The sequence below is a fragment of the Schistocerca cancellata genome, chromosome 2 (assembly GCF_023864275.1).
Source record: "Schistocerca cancellata isolate TAMUIC-IGC-003103 chromosome 2, iqSchCanc2.1, whole genome shotgun sequence".
Taxonomy (NCBI): Eukaryota; Metazoa; Arthropoda; class Insecta; order Orthoptera; family Acrididae; genus Schistocerca; species Schistocerca cancellata.
The window spans coordinates 706,454,576-706,477,743 of NC_064627.1; the positions used below are offsets into that span (position 1 = coordinate 706,454,576).

General features: G+C 43.7%; 1 protein-coding gene across 1 annotated transcript in view; it reads right to left on the minus strand.

The window, feature by feature from the left end:
- The window catches only part of LOC126157945 (juvenile hormone esterase-like), a 193,831-nt gene extending 174,210 nt beyond the window's left edge, over positions 1-19,621 (minus strand). The window contains exon 1 of the mRNA XM_049916409.1: positions 19,406-19,621. Within this exon, the coding sequence (XP_049772366.1) occupies positions 19,406-19,621 (216 nt within the window). The remainder of the gene's footprint in view (positions 1-19,405) is intronic.
- Positions 19,622-23,168: the final 3,547 nt, after the last annotated feature.

Genomic DNA, 23,168 nt, shown 5'->3' on the forward strand with positions numbered 1-23,168 from the left:
TTAAACACCTGTTTACCCCTCCTTTTCGCCCCTCCTCGAATAGCGACGGGGAACAGATGGTGCATACGTTTCCTCAGTCACTTGCTCAACAAAGATGGGATTCATGCCCCGACAACAACGCTGTAGCAACCACATCCCAGAAACCTCATAGTTGTAGGCGTTTTTGGGTAAAGTGATTTATTATTCCAAGTCACTCCCACAAGCAGCACACATTATGCACCCCATTTCTTGCAGAAGAAGGGCGCTCAGTTCCAGTAGTCAGCTGCCAGTGAGCATGCTTTCACCCAGTTGAAGCACATATTATGGTCAGCCCCCTGCCGTATGCCCTTTTCTCCATGACGTCTCCCTATGGCATTAAACACCTGTTTACCCCTCCTTTTCGCCCATCCTCGAGTGGCGATGGGGAACAGATGGTGCATACGTTTCAACAACAAATGTTGAAATCAGTAGGCGCATCCATCACCACAGCGGCACTCACAATGTTCCTGAGCAGCTACAGGACCACACCTGCCCATGATCACAGCCTGGCGGACCTCCTCCATGGGTGACAGCCACATTCTCTCCTTCGTTTCCCGGCACCATAGCCTACAGAACCCTATATCTGACATAGTGGAAGATACCCTCCAGATTCAGTGGTATGGTCCTGTTCATATGGAGCAAAACATTTGTGGATGCCAACTACAGCAGTGGCCTTATGACAGCTGATACTCTGAGGGGTTTGGAGCATTGGCAAACTAACCAACTTCATCCCCACCTACTGACTGCACCACAATTGGATCACTCAGAGTTTGAGTGTCTGTCATAGCAATCCCTCAACCAAACAGGTTTGCGCTCCAGGGCACCATCAGCAGTTCTCGTGGATGCAAGTATGGTGCCTGGGACCTCACCTCAGCATCCATCTGCCCAACAGCAGTCTCCCATGCCGCCATTCTCTAGCACATTGCCTGACATCCCATATTCCTTCTCTCAGTTGGCTGGCTGCTCTGCCAGGACACCAACTGTGCCGCTGACCCACCTTGCAAAACATCGCCCAGAGATTTTCAGACCCTATGCGCCCATTTTGGAGGGGAGGGATCTGGTATCCTGGTATGACGAGTCTGAAAGTGCACTAGCCACATGGACCTAGATAACAACCGCTAGGCAGCGCTCCTAAAATTTGTGGGCGCTGCTGTCGCTGCATCAGCACTAGATGTGGGCCACTCCCCGTGCACCAGACTACTTGGACACATGGCTTCACTATAAAGCTAGCAGCACAGAAGTCAAGACCTCAGTTATGTTCCGACAGCACACTCATATTGTTCATTGCACTCAGCGTTGCTTGGTTCTTGATACTGCTATGTCTAGGCTCTTGATTCAGTTCACTCTCCAACTTGTCATTCTGGTGTGTTGTGTTTCTTGTTCGTCGATCAGTGTTGTTGACCTTCCATCGTTTTCAGCGACTCATCATTGACACCCTTGGTTGGTCGGCCAGTGTGTTCTGGTTCTGTCCAGTTCTGGTTACTATATTAATTATGAAAAATTCTATACCCTCACACTCTCCATATACTGTATATGTAAAAGTCAAAATTTCCTTATGCATTGTAATTAACATGTTAGTAATACGTAGTTGACAAAGATAACTTTTAGTTTGAATACTAATCCAGGAACATCACAAATGCGAAATAAATCAACTGTTGCTTGCTGCTCCTGTTGGTTGTCTTTACCAAAAAAGATGACTGCCCTTGTAAACATCAAAAGTTCGATTATAGTACAACCCTGGGTCTAAGATGCATCAGACGCATAAATTAATTATTTTCCATGTCTATGATGTTTGTCAAGTGTCAATTTGTTTCTTCCAAGTCTAGAATGATTGCAAAAATGTGTCAGCAATGGAAAAAAGTGCAGTGTTCAATTCACGAAAAGGAATGTTTTTTTCCACATACACACATATCCATGAAGTTGGTGCCTAAACTATGATTGTCAAGTGTAAAGTATTCCTCTTCACATTACAGCCCTACGGTCACCTCTAATACTCTTCCCTTCCTGTTCTCCAAGATCCACTCTTTCATCATCAATACTGCCCAGCAGTCATACATCCATATGCGTTCACCTTCCTATCCACCAACCTTTTTCCATTTCACCAACTGACCTTCTCAGGGCATGTTCTACCGGTTTTAGTTAAGTGCTTCTATTTCATATGAGTGTTTTATATCATGTTTTAAATGTATTCTTGTTGTATTCATTTTAGCTTTTTATTATTCCTGTTTTAAATTAAAAACGAAGAAAATCAAGTTTCTTTTATTATGAAGCTGTCCTTTAATTAAAATACAAGGCTGTCATTGGCTGGAGAGGGGAAGGTTTTAAATTTTTCACTAGCAAGTGTCCCAGCGACAGCTGTAATTATGGACAGATAAATTGCCTCATGTCGCATATTATTTGATTTATTTGACTAGGTTCGCTCAACGTGATTTTTTTCAGTCATTTATTGCCTTGGTGGCAACACGTTAGTGCACCACTTGGTACCATATCCAACATTAAACGTATAGTATGGTAGAAAAATCAGCTTACGTTGTTGCACAACTGGTTGTGTGTGCCAATGAATTATTCACACTGTTTGCTACCGTCACGTTTAGCATTTGGAGGAAATGAGTCCTCTGTTGTGCATTCTACATCACTGTTGCCTACTGAAGACTCCGTGGTTCTGATTCTCGCAAGCTCATTAAATGTAATGTTACGTTGTCCTAGTATGCAGCCAACAGAATGTCTTCCGCAAACATTCAAATGGTCCGAATAATGTGCGGAAATGGAGATTTCGCTATGTGAAGCTGCTACACTGTGACCACTGAAAGAAAGATTCTACTGTCAGAATTTTTGTACTGCTGCACTCATAAAATTGTTGTAACGGCTGCCATGTCCACTTTCACCTCCGGTATAAGTACAATTAGAAGCTACTCGCGCATTGGTGCTATCTGCTTGCCTGGTCCACCCAATGGACGAGACGGCTTGGAACACGGAAAGCAGTTCTGCATGCCGTTTTCATCTAAAGTAGAGTGTCTTAGCAAATGCTATGAACATCATTCTGTCAGCAGAAGTATCGTGCCATCGGAAAAAGTGGACTCTGTTCTTGTAAACACATTAGCACTCGCTAGAGCGCGGAAGGGAGACACTAGAAGAACAATTCACCAATAATTCCTACAAATAGTGATCGGCTGCTTGACTGCCTGACTTCTGACCATTAAATCTTCTCAAGAAAATCAGTAGAGGTCAATGGGCAAATCCTAACGGAGTTGACCACTGAAAAGCAAGTCGCCCTTCCAAAAACTAAATTGAAAACAGATCAAATTTACACACGCAGAATTCTGCTGCATGACTCTCTCGACAACTGAACTTAATTACTGCACGGATTACCTATAACACGAAACGAAACGACTAACCATATTCCTATGCATAAAGTTTTATCCTATTTGCACTCAAGAGCAGCACGTGTTACTCACCACACTATCAGACGGCGATTTCTGTAACCGAAAAACTTTCTAAAAGATCTCTGGCGCAATCTCACTTAGCAGGGGTAGCGCCTTTCGGCCAATCAGGTGGATGCTAAAAGTGCTACCACCTGTTACACGCCTCCCATTTCGAACAAGAGTCTTATGGAAAATTCGACACATCACGCGTTGGTCTGACTGACCTAAGCCAAAAGAAACTTCTTAAAAAGAGGAGGACAAACTGTCATCTCTCGTCCGGTCACGTCGCAACCCAGCTTTGAAAGCTAAAAATTCGGACATCCCCACGCTTCTACATCGAGAACCGCGACAGCTATACTGATTCTACAATCGCAATCTGCATTAACCGTACATCGCAGAACTAATCGTGATTAGGTTATGGGTAAGGGTAACAACGATGCTGATACGAAATTTTAAAAAATCAATAACTTTGTTCCCCACGCAATCATTCTCCAGGCTTGATTATACGATAAGCAAACAGCAGAAAACCAATCTGCTCCATCATGTGAAGCCAAGTCAGTCGTTACAAATAATACTTTCATGAAATGTGGCTGAGACAAATACCTTTCAAGAGGAGCATATTACCGAAATCGCAAGACTAGATTATGGGAGGCTGTCGAGACGAAACGTCACAGGATACGGTCTAAGGGGATAGCTTTTGCTAAATGTCGACATCCCAGCTCATTCTTCTCTAGACACGGTTACACATGTTCTCTGGGCTCTCAAATTTTACCTCCGCCGTCCCCCTTATTCTCCTGACATGGCATACCCAGCGACGTCTTGCTCTTCCTTCTGGGTGGCAGATCATTCCAGGATGATGACGAGGTCATTTTCAAGGTAAAACTTTTTCTGAACAAGGGCAGGTTTAAGGTGACATAGGACCCCTATCTACACCTACATCATACTCCACAAGCCGCCTAATGGTGTGTGGCGGAGGGTACTTTCGGTACCACCATCTAATCCCTCCAACCCTGTTCCACTCAGTAACATTGCGTGTGAAGAATGATTGTCAGTAAGCTTCTGTATTGGCTCTAATTTCTCGAATTTTCTCCTCTTGGTCAATAAGCGAGATGTATGTGGGGGAAAATAATATGTGGTCCGACTCCTCCTCAAAAGTGCTGTCTCGAAATTTCAATAGTAAATCTCTCCGTGATGCACAGTCTCTCTCTTCTAATGTTTGCCAGTGGAGTTTGTTTAGCATCTCCATAACGCGCTCTCGCCAGCTAAACGATCCCGTGACGAAACGCACCGCTCATCTTTGGATCTTCTGTGCCTGCTCTTTCAGTCCTATCTGACAGGTATCCCACAAAGATGAACAATAATCAAAAATCGGGCGAACAAGCGCCTTATAAGCCACTTCTTTCGTGGATGAGTTACATTTCCTTAAGATTCTTCCGACGGATCTCAGTCTGGTTCTGCTCTTCCTTCTATCTGTTTTATGTGATCATTCCACTTAAGATGCTCTGGATAGTTACGCCTAGATATTTTACGGCAGACGCTGTCTCCAGCTGTTTGTTGTCAGTAGTGTAGCTGTAGAGTAGTGTATTTCTTTTCCTATGTATGCGCAATATGTTACATTTATTTACGTTCAGGATCAACATCCAAAGCCTGAATCATTCATCAATCCTCTGCAGGTCGTTCCGCAAATTCTTACTATCTTCTGGCGTTGCTACTATGGTATAGACAATTGCATATCTGCGGATAGCCTCAAAGAGCATCCGACGCTTTCGGCTAGACCATTTATATATAGTGTAAATATCAACGACCCTATCACACTTCCCTGTGGTATTCCGGATATTACCTTTACATCTGTCGAATTTGCCGGCTTTCAAGCGCCTCCTTAAGCAGCTGACTGCAAATAATATATTGTCCAAGTCACAGTTTGGATTTCTTAAGGGTTCTGATATAGAGAAAGCTATTTACACTTACAGTGAGAATGTAGTTAATTCATTAGATAATAAATTAGAGGCTACTGGCATTTTCCGTGACCTGTCAAAAGCCTTTGACTGTGTGAACCATAGCATTCTTTTAAGTAAATTAGAATATTGTGGTGTCACTGGCAATGCTGTGAAATGGTTTGAGTCTTATCTATCAAACAGAAAAAAAGGGTGTTGTTGCGAAATACCTCTGCAGTAAGCAGTCAGTCTTCATCTGACTGGGAATTAGTTACATGTGGTGTTCCTCAGGGTTCCATCTTGGGTCCATTGCTTTTTCTTGTGTACATTGATGACCTCTCATCTGTTACATTGCCAGATGCTAACTTTGTTTTGTTTGCAGATGATAAAAACATTGCAGCAAGTAGCAAGTCAGGTACAGATTTAGAAATAGCTGCTAATCAACTTTTCACTGACATTAATTAGTGGTTCAAAGCTAATTCACTGTCATTAAACTTTGAGAAGACCCACTATATGCAGTGCAGAACCTGTAAGAGATTTCCTTCCAGAATGGGTATAACATATGAAGACATGCAGATCAAAGAGATTGACGCATTAAATTTCTGGGATTATAACTTGATAATAAATTCAGTTGGGAAGGGCTCACCACAGAATTCCTTAAGCGCCTGAACAAGTCTGTATTTGCCATGAGAATGATGTCAGATGTAAGAGATAGAAATATAAAAAATCTTGCATACTTTGCTTACTTTCATTCGATTATGTCATATGGGGTCATATTCTGGGGCAACTCATCAAACCAAGCAAAAGTTTGTAGGGTGCAAAAGCGTGTGATAACAATAATTTGTAGTGTAAATTCAAGAACATCATGTAGAAACCTGTTCAAGGAACTTCGTATTCTAACCACTACTTCTCAGTATATTTATTCCTTAATGAAATGTGTTATAAGTGATACATCTCTGTTTCCAACCAATAGCTCAAGACATAGTATCAATTCTAGGAATAAGAACAATATACATAAACACCTAAAATCACTTACCTTGGTCCTAAAAGGGGTCCAATATTCAGGAACACATATTTTCAATAAATTGCCAGCAATTGGTTTCAGATAAAGCACAGTTTAAACAGAGTATGAAAGACTTTTTGATAGGCAACTGCTTCTATTCCATACATGAATATCTTAACAGAGACTGTTATGCCAGCTTCAATAAAAATATCTGTTAGATTTCAGTTTTGACAGCACTTGTTGACAACAGTGAAGATTAGGTATTTTGTGCATGATAAATTTATTAATAGTGCATAACAGTGATTCATTCTGACAGCTTGTTAATTCTGTAAATATTAGTTATTCCAGTGTACCTCATGGTACTCACCTATTCTGACAATCTCCTGACAAATGATCAGGGTAGTAAGTATTATATTCAAATGTTTTATGTTTTTATTTTATACTTTCTGACATGTCCACACCCGCGAGAATCATCTCATTTTTTGGGACTATGGAACGAAAACTAAATCTAATCTAATCTAGTTACGTTAAGAGCGACGTGTTGAGTTCTTTCTGCAAGAAAGTCTTCAATCCAATCGCAGGTCTGCTCCGAGACTCCGCAAGCTCGTATTTTTTTCATTGAACGACAAAGCGAGACGGTGTCAAATGCCTTACTGAAATCATAACGACAATGCGGGACGGTGTCAAATGCTTTACTGAAAGCAATGAACACGGCATCAACCTGAGCACCGTTGTCCACTGCGCTGTGGATCTCATGGAGGAATAGAGCGAGCTGAGTTTCGCAGGATGTCTGTTTGCGGAATTCATATTGATTTTTATAGAGGAGATGTTCGTTTACCAAGAACGTCATAATTCTTGAGCATAAAACGTCTTCCATAATTCGACAACAGATTGACGTCAACGATATAGGTCTATAATTGTGTGGATCTGTCTGACAGCCTTTCTTCGATACGGGAATGGTCCGCATTTTTTTCCAGTCGTTAGGTACCCTTCGTTGCTCAAGCGATCTACGATTGCTTTCAGCAATGCACGCCATTTTTTCTAGGAAAGTATTATTTTAGTTCCATATTACAGCGCAATGAACTTAATAGCGCATGTATCCAAGTTGCTGAGAAGAACAATACACAGTAGAATTGAAAAGAAAATTGAGAATGTGTTAGATGACGATCAGTTTGACTTTAGGAAAGGTAAAGGCACCAGAGGGGCAATTCTGCCGCTGCTGTTGGCAACAGAGGCAAGACTAAAGAAAAATCAAGATACGTTCACAGGATTTGTCGACCTGGAAAACCGTTCGACAATGTCACATGGTGCAAGATGTTCGAAATTCTGAGAAAAGTAGGGGTAAGTTGTAGTGGAAGACGGGTAACATACAAGATGTACGAGAAGCAAGAGGGAACAGTAAGAGAGAAAGACCAATGACAAAGTGCTTGGATTGAAAAGGATGTAAGAGAGAGATGCAGTTTTTAACCTCTACTGTTCACTCTATATATCAAAGAAGTAATGACAGAATATGGACTGAGAGTAAATCGAAGAAAGCCGGCCGGGGTGGCCGAGCGGTTCTAGGTGCTACAGTTTGGAACCGCGCGACCGCTACGGTCGCAGGACCGAATACTGCCTAGGGCATGGATGTGTGTGATGTCCTTATGTTAGTTAGGTTTAAGTAGTTCTAAGTTCTAGGGGACTGATGACCTCAGAAGTTAAGTGCCATAGTGCTCAGAGCTATTTGAACCATTTAAATCGAAGAAAGACGAAGGTAATAAAAAGTTGCAGAAACGAGAACAGCGAGAAAGATCAGGAATGGTGATCACGAAGTAGATGAATTTAAGGAATTTTCCTACCTATGCAACAAAATAACCAATGACGGACGGTGCAAGGAGGACATAAAAAGCAGACTAGCAATGGCAAAAAGAGAATTCCTGACCAGCAGAAGTCTACTGGTATCAAACATAGGCCTTAATTGGAAGAAAAAATTTCTGAGAATGTACTTTGGAGGACAGCATTGTACGACATTGAAACATGGACTGTGGGAAAACCGGAACAGAACAGAATCGAAGCATTTGAGATGCCGTGCTACAGAAGAATGTTGAAAATAGGTAGACTGAAAATAGGTCGACTGATAAGGTAAGGAACGAGGAGGCTCTCCTTAGAATAAAGGAGGAAAGAAATATATGGAAAACACTGACAAGAGGAAGGGACAGGACAGTAAAACATCTGTTAAAACGTCACGGAATAATTTTCATAGTACTGTAGGGAGCTGTAGAGGGTAAACACTGTAGATGAAGACAGAGTTCGGAATAGATACAGTAAATAATTTAGGACGTAGGCTGCAAGTGTGCTACTCTGAGATGGAGAGGAACTTGTGGTGGGCCGCATCAGACCAGTCAGAAGATTGGTGACTCAAAAAAAAAGTAAAGATAACGTAAAATAAAATTTTATTTCATTACATCTACACATACACTATGTGGTCAAAAGTATCCAGATACCTGGCTAAAAATGAGTTACAAGTTCGTGGTGCCCTCCATCGGTAATAATGGAATTCAATACGGTGTTTGCCCATCCTTAGCCTTAATGATAGCTTCCACTCTCGCAGGCATACGTTCAATCAGGTGCAGAAAGATTTCTTGGGGAATGGCAGCTCATTCTTCACGGAGTGCTGCACTGAGGAGAGGTATCGACGTCGATCGGTGAGCCCTGGCACGAAGTCGGCGTTCCAAAACATCCTAAAGGTGGTCTATAGGATTCAGACCAGGACTCTGTGCAGGCCAGTCCATTACAGGGATGTTATTGTCGTGTAACCACTCGGCCACAGGCCGTGCATTATGAACAGGTGCTGGATCGTGTTGAAAGATGCAATCGCCATCACCGAATCGCTCTTCGACAGTGGGAAGCAAGAAGGTGCTTAAAACATCAGTGTAGGTCTGTGCTGTGATAGTGCCACGCAAAACAACAAGGGATGCAAGCTCCTCCATGAAAAACGAGACCACACCATAACACCACCGCCTCCGAATTTTACTGTTGGCCTAGATAGATGCTGGCTGATGTCGTTCACCGGGCATTCGCCATATCCACACCCTGCCATCGGTTCAACACATTGTGTACCGTGATTCGTCACTCCACACGTTTTTCCACTGTTCAATCGTCCAATGTTTACACTCCTTACACCAACGATGCGTCGTTTGGCATTTACCGGCGTGATGTGTGGCTTACGGGCAGCTGCTCCACCAAGAAATCCAAGTTTTATCACCTCCCTCCTAACTGTCATAGTACTTGCAGTGGATCCTGATGCAGTTTGGAATTCCTGTGTAAAGGCCTGGATAGATGTGTGCCTATTACACATTACGACTCTCTTCAGTTGTCAGCGGTCTCTGTCAGTCAACAGACGAGGTCGTCCTGTATTCTTTTGTGCTGTACGTGTCCCTCCAGGTTCCCGTTTCACTATCACATCGGAAACAGCGGACCTAGGGATGTTTACGAGTGTGGAAATCTCCTTACAGACGTAAGACACAACTGACACCCAATGTATGTGTGTGTGTGTGAGTGTGTGTGTGTGTGTGTGTGTGTGTGTGTGTGTGAGTGTGTGTGCATGTTCCACATCTCCTCCTAAACCGCTCGACCGGTTTCAGCCAAACTTGGAACAGCTTACTTGCTGGCAGGCAACAACAACCCACTTCTCATAGTTTACGAGATATGACGACATAAGCGCTGAGGTGCATAAAAGAATGCCACGTCATGAGTGAAGTTTTTATACATTTGTTCTTTAGTAATAACACGCTCCTACATTCGAGTCAATTTAAGGAAATCCCTGACGTTTGGCAGCGCTTTTGACAGCTTTCAACTTCGAAACGCAAACGGCTGTAGGCGAGAAGTATAGCCCTCTACAGAGCTATGAAGAGGCGTTGTCTAGAGACGTTTATGAAATCGCGTTGTAGACACCTGAAGTATCTGCTTCCAGCGTACAGAAAGCGCCCGGGATGCTGTAGTTATACACTTTTACGTACGACTGTTTATATTTTCAAAGGTGTTTTCGCGAATACACAGAAAAGATGTTTTTTCGATATTACACTACAAATACAGTTAATTTTTTGTTTTCCTTTATAATAGAAAGTTGGAAAAATGAATACCCGGGCAATGCCGATTTTGTCAGCTAGTTAAACGATAACATGAGCTATGCACCTTGATTTTTGCACCTATATCTGACCAATACAAAGCAACATCACTCAAGACACCGAAACTAACCGTCACAGCGGACTCTTATTAGCTTCATTCACACAGCGAAGAAAAATCAGTGCTAATCGATACATCTCCCTTAAAAAAAGCCGAAAAATTCATGGTACGTACAAAGGCCCGGCATGCTCTGACACTGTCCAAGCGACCAGCGTGCTTTTACTGTTGTTTCCACTAAATGATACAATAAGATTAGATTTATTCCAGAATTTTACTCAGCTCGAATTACGGACAAGCATTGGGTACTGATACGTTTCCTGAAGTTTTTGTGCTGTCCATGTTATAGATTATTACAGGTCATTTTAAAACGTAAGTGCATCGTACTAAAATCTCGTAACTCGTAGGCTTCCGGTTGGATCAAAGTTTCGCGACATACTCCGTGACACAGAGGACCATTCCGGATAGCCGAGCGTGTTAACGAGCAGCTTCTACGAATCGGGAGGTGAGAGTGTCCCGGAGTGAATTCGCCTCCAGGGATACTGTAAGAGATGGTGAGCTGTCCTCCTGTATGTGGTTTTTTGGTGGTTTTCCACAGCCAGTCAGGTAAACACTGGACTGCTACCTACTTACCGACTCAGATACAGGCTTCGCAAATACACTCCTGGAAATTGAAATAAGAACACCGTGAATTCATTGTCCCAGGAAGGGGAAACTTTATTGGCACATTCCTGGGGTCAGATACATCACATGATGACACTGACAGAACCACAGGCACATAGACACAGGCAACAGAGCATGCACAATGTCGGCACTAGTACAGTATATATCCACCTTTCGCAGCAATTCAGGCTGCTATTCTCCCATGGAGACGATCGTAGAGATGCTGGATGTAGTCCTGTGGAACGGCTTGCCATGCCATTTCCACCTGGCGCCTCAGTTGGACCAGCGTTCGTGCTGGACGTGCAGACCGCGTGAGACGGCGCTTCATCCAGTCCCAAACATGCTCAATGGGGGACAGATCCGGAGATCTTGCTGGCCAGGGTAGTTGACTTACACCTTCTAGAGCACGTTGGGTGGCACGGGATACATGCGGACGTGCATTGTCCTGTTGGAACAGCAAGTTCCCTTGCCGGTCTAGGAATGGTAGAACGATGGGTTCGATGACGGTTTGGATGTACCGTGCACTATTCAGTGTCCCCTCGACGATCACCAGTGGTGTACGGCCAGTGTAGGAGATCGCTCCCCACACCATGATGCCGGGTGTTGGCCCTGTGTGCCTCGGTCGTATGCAGTCCTGATTGTGGCGCTCACCTGCACGGCGCCAAACACGCATACGACCATCATTGGCACCAAGGCAGAAGCGACTCTCATCGCTGAAGACGACACGTCTCCATTCGTCCCTCCATTCACGCCTGTCGCGACACCACTGGAGGCGGGCTGCACGCTGTTGGGGCGTGAGCGGAAGACGGCCTAACGGTGTGCGGGACCGTAGCCCAGTTTCATGGAGACGGTTGCGAATGGTCCTCGCCGATACCCCAGGAGCAACAGTGTCCCTAATTTGCTGGGAAGTGGCGGTGCGGTCCCCTACGGCACTGCGTAGGATCCTACGGTCTTGGCGTGCATCCGTGCGTCGCTGCGGTCCGGTCCCAGGTCGACGGGCACGTGCACCTTCCGCCGACCACTGGCGACAACATCGATGTACTGTGGAGACCTCACGCCCCACGTGTTGAGCAATTCGGCGGTACGTCCACCCGGCCTCCCGCATGCCCACTATACGCCCTCGCTCAAAGTCCGTCAACTGCACATACGGTTCACGTCCACGCTGTCGCGGCACGCTACCAGTGTTAAAGACTGCGATGGAGCTCCGTATGCCACGGCAAACTGGCTGACACTGACGGCGGCGGTGCACAAATGCTGCGCAGCTAGCGCCATTCGACGGCCAACACCGCGGTTCCTGGTGTGTCCGCTGTGCCGTGCGTGTGATCATTGCTTGTACAGCCCTCTCGCAGTGTCCGGAGCAAGTATGGTGGGTCTGACACACCGGTGTCAATGTGTTCTTTTTTCCATTTCCAGGAGTGTATTTCGAAAACGTCCTCACACTTGAACATGAGACTAACTCTAGGCGCAGACAGATTTGAAACACAGATTCGTGGTGACGTCAGGAATGGCACCCAAACTCCAAATGTCCCTAACATTTGCCAAAAACGGTATATCAATGCCGAGCCCGTAGGGAAACGGGAGGGAGGCGATGAAGAAGAAGAATTCAGGGACGCTGAGGTACCTCTGGTACCGTTACAATCCTCTGCCAACCTCGATGCCACTGTGTCTTCAGAGGCACAACATCTGGCCAGTTCGTCCTCATTAGTGGTTGAATACAAGAAAGTGGTGCGTTCGCGAATCACTGTGCGGAAGGCGAATGTGGAACTGTTTTGACGGCTGCCCCCTTACGCCACAGCAACAGGCACAAGGTGCTGCCCTGTGCTGAGCCAGCGAGGGATGCCCTGCCTGTTGGGCGAATCCAAAGAGGGTGGGTTCCATGGTCGTTGGGAACTCAATCATTACCCAAGTGAATTCCCCTCAGGCAAATAGCAGACAGATCGGGAAAGAATGCCAATGTGCACTTGATGTGCTTGCCGAGAGATCTCATCCCAAATGTGGAGGTGGCTCTGTCAGTGGCTATTGAAGGCACTGGGTGCAACCGATTGTAAAGAGTAGCTCATATCAGCACGAATAACACTTGCTGCCTGGATTCTGAGCCATTCTCTATTCCTCTGGAAGGCCGTCTGAATTGGTGAAGACAGCTAGGCTTGCCCACAGGTTAGAAGCACGGCTCTCTATCTGCAGCATCGTACCCAGGAACGATCACCGTCCTGTGGTTGCAGCCGACTTTGAAGTGTAAACCAGAGGCTCAGACGATTCTGCGCCAATCTCGGATGCGAATTCCTCGACCTACTCTAACGATTGAAGGATTGTAGGTTCCCCGTCAATAGGTCACACTAGTGCTCCACACAAGAAGCTGCTACTGGGGCAACACATTACGTGTGACGTGCACACACGGTTCTTTTAGGTCTGAGGAACTCCTACTTAGGGACAGTGATGAGTTGCCTGCCGAAAACGTGGAGGGATCAGTCACATTATTCTTAGAGAAAGACTTTCGTTCTTGTAGATCGGAAAGAAGAATAATATACAATATTAATAAACTGTAGAAGTATCCACTGCAAGATCCCAGAATTATTAGAGGTAATAATTCCCTCATAATATTAGTGCCAGAAAGCTGCCTGAAACAAGAAGTGAATAAAAACGGAATTCTGAACTGCGATTGGAATGTATATCGAAAGGACAGGCTACACGCCAACGGTGGTTGAGTATTTATTGCCTTAAAGACCTCTATAATATCTAGAGAGGTTATCACAGCATCCAAATGTGAAATAATGTAGGTAAAGCAGTAAAGGTAGGCCAGACATGGTAATCAGATGCTTTTATAGACCGCCTGACTTAGCAGTCTTAGTGACAGAACGCTTCATGAAAAACATGGAGGATACCAAAAGTACGTTTCCCGACCATGAGGGAGACTTCAATCTGACAAGTATAGAAATCAAGCTATTAAAACTGCTGCTTGGGACAGGGATAGGTGTGGGATTGTTCTGAATATCATATCTGAAAATTACTTCGACCAGAAAGTACAGACTCGTTAGTGTAATGTCTTAAACCTCCTAATGCGTAATAGACCAGAGCTTTTCGAAATTGTTAGGCTGTTAAAGTATCACTGAATATAGGAATTACATGAAACGTTAAGGAAACTAGGAAAACGCTTTTACTTAGGAAGAGTAATAGCAAACACATTACAAAGTATTTGAGTGCTCAACAACAAAACTTCAGCTCTGAGGACGAAGGTGTGGAGCTAAAGTGAAAAAAATTCAAACGCATTTTTCAATAAGTCTTAGACGAGTAGGTACTGAGCAACATTGTGAGGGACTGCAAAGACCCACCATGGGATAAGAACCGCGATAGAAAGTTGCAACGAAAGTAAAGAGTGCTTCATCACAGATTTAAACAAAATCAGCTGACAAACAAAAGTAGGACGAAGCCAAAACGAGCGTAAAGAACACAATGCGAAAAACTTCCAATGAATTCGGAAGTAAAATTTTGTCGACCCATCTGACAAAATTCTAAGAAGTTTTTGTCTTACGTCAAGTTAGTAAGCGGAACGAACTAATCTGTTTTGTCAATCAGTGGTCGTAATGGAAGATGACAGAGAGAAGGCCGAATTACTGGAGTCAGTATTCCGAATTGTTTCACAGCTGACGATTGTGATTCGGTTCCTCTTTTCAATCATCTCACGAACGCCGAAATGTGACTGTGGAACAGAAAATAAACTAAAATAGCTCATTGTCACTAGTGTAAAGGCACACATTCCGGATGAAATATCTTTGAGCTTCTACAGATATTACGCGAAAGAACTTACTCCCCCTGTAGAAATAGCATATCGTAGGTCGCTGGAACAACGAAGGATACCAAGCGATTGGAAAAAACACATGTCATTTCCGTTTTCATGAAGGTTCGTCGAACAGATGCACATAATTATAGGCCTATATCGGAAATGTCAGTCTGCTGTAGAATTATGAAACATGCTTCCAGAGAACGAAAATCTCCTCTAAAAGAGCCAACATGGATTCCGGAGAGAGAGATCTTTGGAAGCACAGCTCTCTCTGTTTGTCCATAAACTCTAGAGCGCCTAGACACTGACGCGCAGGTTGATGCCGTGTTTCTTGACTTCTAGAAGGCATTCGATACACTGTACTGTTATTTAGTGCGTTTGGTGAACAAAGTACGAACTTTCCTAGTATTGGACGAGATTTCTTCCTTCAGTTCGTTATTCTACATTGGATGAAATCAACAGATCTAAAGGTAATTTCTGGACTGTCCTAAGGGAGTATTACAGGGCGATTACTATTTACAATATACTGTATACAAATGATCTAGAGCAGTATTTGTCAATCGCTGTGTCGCGACACATTGGTATGTCACGAATACACATCATGTGTCGCGAGATTCTTAAAGCAGATAAAATATCTAGAACATAAAACAAAATTCACCATATCTTTTCTTGGAACAACCCATTATTTTACGAGATTATACGAATGTAAACATGTATTATGTCATAATAATTATATTTTTTTGCGTTCCACTCTGGAGCGTACGATCACTCATTTCATAAATAATCTTCACAAAAGAATCCCATTTTTTTGCGGCGTGCGGTATCTGTGACCCTTTGTGGGAGCGGCCGTTGTTATCTTTGTCTCTCCGGTGGCATTTTCAGCTCCGTCAGTAATAAATGTCGGTGGATACTCAAAGCGGATTTCTGAAAATTCTGGATTATTCCTGTTTCAGTTCGCTGCACAGGGTGTTAGGGGCATAAAAGCAGATATTTTTATTAGTGGCTAGGTCAGTGTACTGAACAACATTACATCAGTATTTACTTCATTGGCAAACTAATAATAGTTGCTATAAGGAGTAGCATGTTTTTAGGTTGGTTAGTACACGTTGCAAGAGCAAGTCACTAATCCTTGGTTTCCCCTGCTCAGCATGTCATGTGTTGAAGTATGGACGCATGGACGCAAAACGGATAGTCCATAGTGACAGGCGTAGTCCACTTAGTGATGCAGTTACGTTTGTGTAGAAAACATCTGGCAGTACATTGTATGATGTGTTTGAGGGAAGACTGTCCGCCGCTCGTGGTCTCGCGGTAGCGTTCTCGCTTCCCGAGCACGGGGTCCCGGGTTCGATTCCCAGCGGGGTCAGGGATTTTCACCTGCCTCGAGATGACTCGGTGTTTGTGTTGTCCTCATCATTTCATCATCATCCCGGAAAGTGGCGAAATTGGACTGAGCAAAGATTGGGTAATTGTACGGGCGCTGATAACCACGCAGTTGAGTGCCCCACAAACCACACATCATCATCATCAACCAACATACTGAAGTGGGTACATATTAAGGTGGCAACTGTTAATGAAAAAAATCTATACGTAGCGCCGTTTTCGAGTCAATTAGCACTGAAGTTAGCCAACCAGGCTGTTGCGTGCACAAATTCAAGAGGCCTGCCAGGTATAGTAAATTTGCAGTGGTTCTCATAGGGTAGATGGTACCGCATGAGACTGTTCAGCCCTTGGCTCGGGTTCGATCGTTACTAACATCTCACATCCAATTTTTGTATCGCTCTTTCGTTCGGCTTGCGGAAACCAAACGAAGGACACGTTTGGCGACACCGTATCTGGCGGGCCGTTTGAATTAGGCGCACGCAGCTGCTTGATTGCCTAACTTCAGTGCTAATTAATTCGGAAACTGCGCAACGTGTCGAATTTTTTTGACAATTTCTCAGCAAAACCTACCCTTAGCCACCTTTACAAGCTTTTCAGACTGCTTCTGAAAGTGTTCCCGGACATTATGTACACCCTGTATTTGATGCTATGTAAGTATAAGTGTTACCTAAATATAAATGTCGTATTACATGTTCACAGACATTTAAATTTTTATTTATCACACATAAAAAAAAGTTTTGCATCAGCCCGGTTCCCGGAACTCCTGAAGATAGATGTTGACTGTGGGTATTGTATCACAGACACAGTGCCTTTGACTGTTCAGAGATGTCACTAAGCCCGCCCAAAGATGTAAACTACCATGCATGAACAGCGCCTATTAGGCGGAGGGGGTCCGATAGCCGATCAGTTCCAGTCATTCCACAGGGAAAGATGTACACGACTCTTGTAGTCTGTAGTTCAACCATGCCTAGGCGGTCAATACCGTGGTTCGATCGCGTCCGCATTGTTACTTTGTGCCAGGAAGGGCTCTCGACAAGGGAAGTGTCCAGGCGTCTCGGAGTGAACCAAAGCGAAGTTTTTCGGACATGGAGGAGATACTGAGAAACAGCAACTCTCGATGACATGCCTCGCTCAGACGGCAAAAGGGCTACTACTGCAGTGGATGACTGCTACCCACAGAGTATGGTACGGAGGAAACCTGGCAGCAACGCCACCGTGTTGAATGATGCTTTTCATGCAGCCACAGGACGTAGTTTTATGACTCAAACTGTGCGCAATAGGCTGCATGATGCGCAACTTCACTCCCAACGTCCACGGCGAAGTCCATCTTTGCAACCACGACACCATGCAGGGCTGTACAGAGGGGCCCAACAACATTTCGAATGGACCGCTCAGGATTGACATCACGTTCACTTCACTGATGAGTGTCGCATATGCCTTCAACCAGACAATCGTTGGAGACGTTTTTGGAGGCAACCCGATCAGGCTGAACATCTTAGACACACTGTCCAGCGAGTGCAGCAAGGTGGAGGTTTCCTGCTGTTTTGGGGTGGCATTATGTGGGGCCGATATACGCCGCTGGTGGTCGTGGAAGGCGCAGTAATGGCTGTACGATACGTGAATGCCATCCTCTGACCGATAGTGCAACCATATCAGCAAAATATTGGCGTGGCATTCGTCTTCATGGACGACAGTTCGCGCCCATATCGTGCACATCTTGTGAACGACTTCCTTCAGGACTTGAGTGGCCAGGATGTTCTCCACACATGAACGCTATCCAACATGCCTGGGATAGATTGAAAAGGGCTGTTTATGAACGGCGTGACTCAACAACCACCTTGAGGGATCTACGCCAAATCGCCGTTGAGGACTGGGATAATCTGGACCAAGAGTGCCTTGATGAACTTGTGTGATAGTATGCCACAATGAATACAGGCAAGTATCAAAGCAAGAGGACGTGCTAATGGGTATTAGAAGTACTGGTGTGTACAGCAATCTGGTCCACCACCTCTGAAGGTCTTTCTGTATGGTGGTACAACATGCAATGTTTGGTTTTCATGAGCAATAAAAAGGGCGGAAATGATGTTTATGTTGATTTATATTCCAATTTTCTGTACAGGTAGGGGCGCCAGGAATTCCAAAGACGATGCGAGCAACTCCGCCGCGGCTGAGATATATTTTCAAACTTATGAAAGCGAAATAACATAGAAAAATATTAATAATTAAGAAGAAAATAAGGAAAATACGCAAGTGATGTTCCAACAAAGCGGACTTTCCCATGTTTCTCGCAAATTTTGAGATAAAACTTCTAATTATTAACCATATGGTATGCCAATATTTCTTAAACGAGCAAGGTTGAGAAACAGAGACGAAATTGCTGGAAAATTTCAAGGATAAATTCACATTTTGATGATAACTTTCAAATTTTTTAGAGGCCAGAGCGCAGACATTACAGTTAAGTACCGGGTTCTGTTGTCTGTCATACACACACACTCTTTAATCCACATTTCATCGGTTATCTTGGTGGGTACATCCGAAATTTATATCGATCGCGGAAAGGCAAAAGCATTTAATCCGTACACATAGTATATACAGCCTGGAGAGTAACATACCCGACAGTTCAAATTCTGTTCAAAATGCTTGACAGTGCCGGTACGGCAAACACACCTCATTTTTTTCCTTTCTCCCATTTGATCTGGTTTCCCGGATAGAAGAGCTGTCGATATGAACAAAGTCCTTTTCTTATATTACGGTGAAAAATAATACGTTCGGTTCCACCCATTGGTAAAGGTTTATCTGTGGCTGTGTACAAGTAAGGCTATAAAAGCTTTCAGTTCAAGAATATGTCAGTGTTGGGCACTTTGTTTCTAACCAAAGGCATTAGCCCAAGTCACAGACCAGGGATCTGCAACACTATTTAAGGTCAGTCTTGTTCTGACATTATTTGGTGGCTGTGCTTTTCTCCATTTGAAGCAGTTTCTCCTACTATACAAGTAGGAATAGCAGCGATTTGACCATTTTCGTTTTGCGCCCTTTGGATACGTACCTTGAAACGTAGGTGGCCGAGGGGCGGCTTGGCATAGGGGATGGCGAAATAGGCGAGGCAGCGGGCGAGCCTGACGGGCGCGACGCGGCCCCCGTGGCGCAGCGCCACCACGCCGTCGTCGCCTCCTCCGCCCCCGCTGCCACCCTCCGCCTCCGGGGCCGCTCTCGCACTCGCAGCCACCAGCAGCAGCAGCCGCCACAACGTTCTCGCTCCCATTTTTCACACACACTGGTCGCTCTCTCCATTTTAATGCATCCGCTAGCCGCGCAGGAAGCGTTGTGCTCCGGTGCCACCGTTTTTTATTGTTCCATCACCGGAACATCAGTTGGCTCGTATGTCCTCTATGCAGACACTAATTGAACCCAGCTGGCAATGACTAGCTAATGACCAAATACGTTAACTCTCACTTGGCTACAGAATATCCGGAACGAATCATCTTCTGCTTTTTTATATTTTTACGTTAACCCTGCAATGTACCACTTGCTTTCTTCTTAGCACAATTCCTCCATCCCGGGGCAGGGAAGATTTTTTTTTTTTTTTTGTTTTGCATCCATAGATCCCTGGCAATCTCCTACGTGTATACTAACGGAAAAAACAATAAAAAATGAAATTTCTGGAATACCTTTGTCTATGTAACATATTTAAGGGTTACTGTAAGTGCAACATAAACCATTGCAAATGTGACATACTGGTACATTACTACATTAATAACACAGGTCTGCGACATAAAAATTGTTTCAAATTTATTAAGTGATTTTTACATTGTTTTCAACGCTGGTTTCGGGAAAACTAGTGAAAAAATTCCATCACCTACAGTTATTTCACAAATTGCTTGTCTAGTTTTAGCTTTTTTCGATATTTCAGCACTCTAGTGAGTTTGAATTTTGGTTTTTAGGATCTCCATAAACTGTTATTTATGGACAATGGCTACCAGAGGATGTATAAACTCGCCAAATTGCTTCTGCTACATTTGTGGTAACTATACCGTTAAAGAGCAACAAAGAAACATTTCCGATTTTGTTGAAAAAGTATAATTCGCGTATTTTGGTGTAAAGTCAGGCGATCAAGATAAGCCTCGGGCGCCACGCAAAGTTTGTTCATCGTGTGTTGAAGAACTGAGCCAATGGTTTCAACGTAGAAAGCAGTTCTTACCTTTTGGAATACCAATGGTTTGGAGGGAGCCCAAAAATCAGAGTGATGACTGCTGTTTTTGTTCTTGCAATTTTCAATTTGAAAAACAAAAAGGATATTTCTTACTCTAACATTCAATCAGCCATTCGCCCTGTTCTTCGCGGACCTCAAACACTAATACCCTCTCCTCCAGATTCTTTGGATGATATAGATAAGCCATTGGCTCAGCAAGATGTAAATTTAAAAAAAAAATTAAAAAAATAATAAATAAAAAAATAAAAATAAAAAACACAAAAAATGAAAAAGTTGTTATATTAACTTAATTATGTCATGTATTGGAAAATTTGACTCGTTCCACATCATTACGAAATATCGTATTCATGATCCATGGAACTAGTATTAATCTAATCTAATCTAATCAAGATGATAGTGGAGAAGAGAGAGATTGCTACGATCCTGGCACAACCGACCTCATTCCATTCTCACAATCTGAACTGAACGATTTCGTTAGAGACCTAGGCCTTTCTAAAGAATCAGCAGAGGTTTTAGGATCTAGATTGAAAGATAAACATATGTTTGCTCTGGATACTTCCTTTTCTTGGTACTGATCGAGGGAAAAGGAGTTTGTATCTTTCTTCTCTCAAGAAGGTGACCTGGTGTTTTGCAGTGATGTTCCTGAACTTATGGCACGTTTCAGAATTGAATATGCTCCTGATGAGTGGAGACTTTTTATTGATTCTTCAAAAAGAAGCGTTAAAACAGTACTTATACCGAACGGCAATAAGTATGCTTCTATACCAGTTGGACACTCGGTTCACTTAAAAGAATGTTACGAAACCTGAACTGGTTTTAAGCAAACTCTGCTATTCAGACCACAAATGGACACTATGTGGTGATTTCAATGGTGCTTGGTCAACAAAGTGGCTATACAAAGTTCCCTTGCTTTCTCTGTGAATGGGACAGTAGAGACAGAAAGCAACACTGCATAAAAAAGCTTGGCTCTTGGGAAAACCCTTACAGGTAGGGGTTAAAAATGTTGAGAGGAAAGGCCTTGTGTATCCCAAAAATGTGTTACTTCCACCACTTCACATTAAGTTGGGGCTGATGAAACAATTTGTTAAGGCATTACTAAAAGAAGGGGAGTGTTTCAGATATCTTTTTGGACAGTTTCCCAGTTTATCCGAGGCAAGGCTAAAGGAAGGAATCTTTGTCGGACCAGACGCTAGAAAACTAATCACAGATCCCAAATTTGTGGACAAAATGGAAACAAAAGAAAAGGCAGCATGGACATCTTTTAAATTAGTTGTTACCGGTTTCCTATGAAACAAAAGAGATCCAAACTACAAGACAATCGTCGCAGACATGCTCGAAAACTTTAAGAAGCTGGGCTGTAACATGAGCAGTAAAGTTCATTTTCTCCACTCACATCTTGACTATTTCCTTACAAACCTTGGTGATGTAAGTGAAGAGCAGGGCGAAGGATTCCACCAAGACATCAAAGAAATGGAAAGAAGATATCATGAAAGATGGAACGTCAACATAATAACGGACTACTGCTGGATGATAAAAAGAGATGATACTCAACGAGTCCACAGCCAGAAAAGCAATAAAAGAAGCTTCGACAGAAAGCGATAACGTTATTATAAGGATTCATGAGCTTAAAGAGAAATGGAAGTGTACTACAAATGTAGTTTAGACTATGATTTATAATAAAATAGAATTTTATAACGTTGGAAAAAATGTATAAATTGCTTAAATTTTGTTATTATACCCAAATGACTCCCTTTTTATGAGAAAACCTGAAGTGATAGAAAAAAATGCATTGCATTTTGAAATCAGCGTTGAAAAGTACATAAAAATCAGTTATCAAATTTCAAACAACTTTCAAAAAATATTTTTTTGCCGACCTGTGTAAACGGTGTAACCTCCAAAATGTTGAATGTAAGCATGCAAATGTCCATACACTGTGTTGTACACATGTCGCAAGGAGATGGGGTTCCATCTCTGTTGCACGTGGTTGGTCAATACAGATATGGTTGATGCTGTGGGTGGATGACGCTGGAGCTGTAGTCCGATGATGTCCCACGAGTGCTCGACTGCAGACAGATCTGTTGATCGAGTAGGCCAAGGCAACACGTCGACACTCTGTAGAGCATGTTGGATTACAGCAGGCGGTACGTGGGCGAGCATTATCTTGTTGGAAAAGAACCCCTGGAATGCTGTTCATGAATGTCAACACAACAGGTCGAATCACCAGGCTGACGTACAATTTTGCAGTCAGGGTGCGAGAGAGAACCACGGGAGTGCTCCTGCTGTCAAACGAAATCGCACCCTAGACCATAGCTGTAGGTGTAGGCCCAGTGTATCTAGCACACAGAGAGGTTGGTTACAGGCCCTCAATTGCCCTCCTTCTAATCAACACACTGAGGCACAACTAACTTTCATCAAAAAATAGAATTCCACTCTGCCCTCCAATGAGCTCTCGCTTGACGCTGCTGAAGTCGCAAATGACGATGGTTTGTGGTCAGTGGAATGCACCCTATAGGGCGTCTGGCCCGGAGCTGTCCTTGAAATAACCGATTTGTAACGGTTTGTTGTGTCGCTGTGATGCCAACAGCTGCTGAAATTGCTG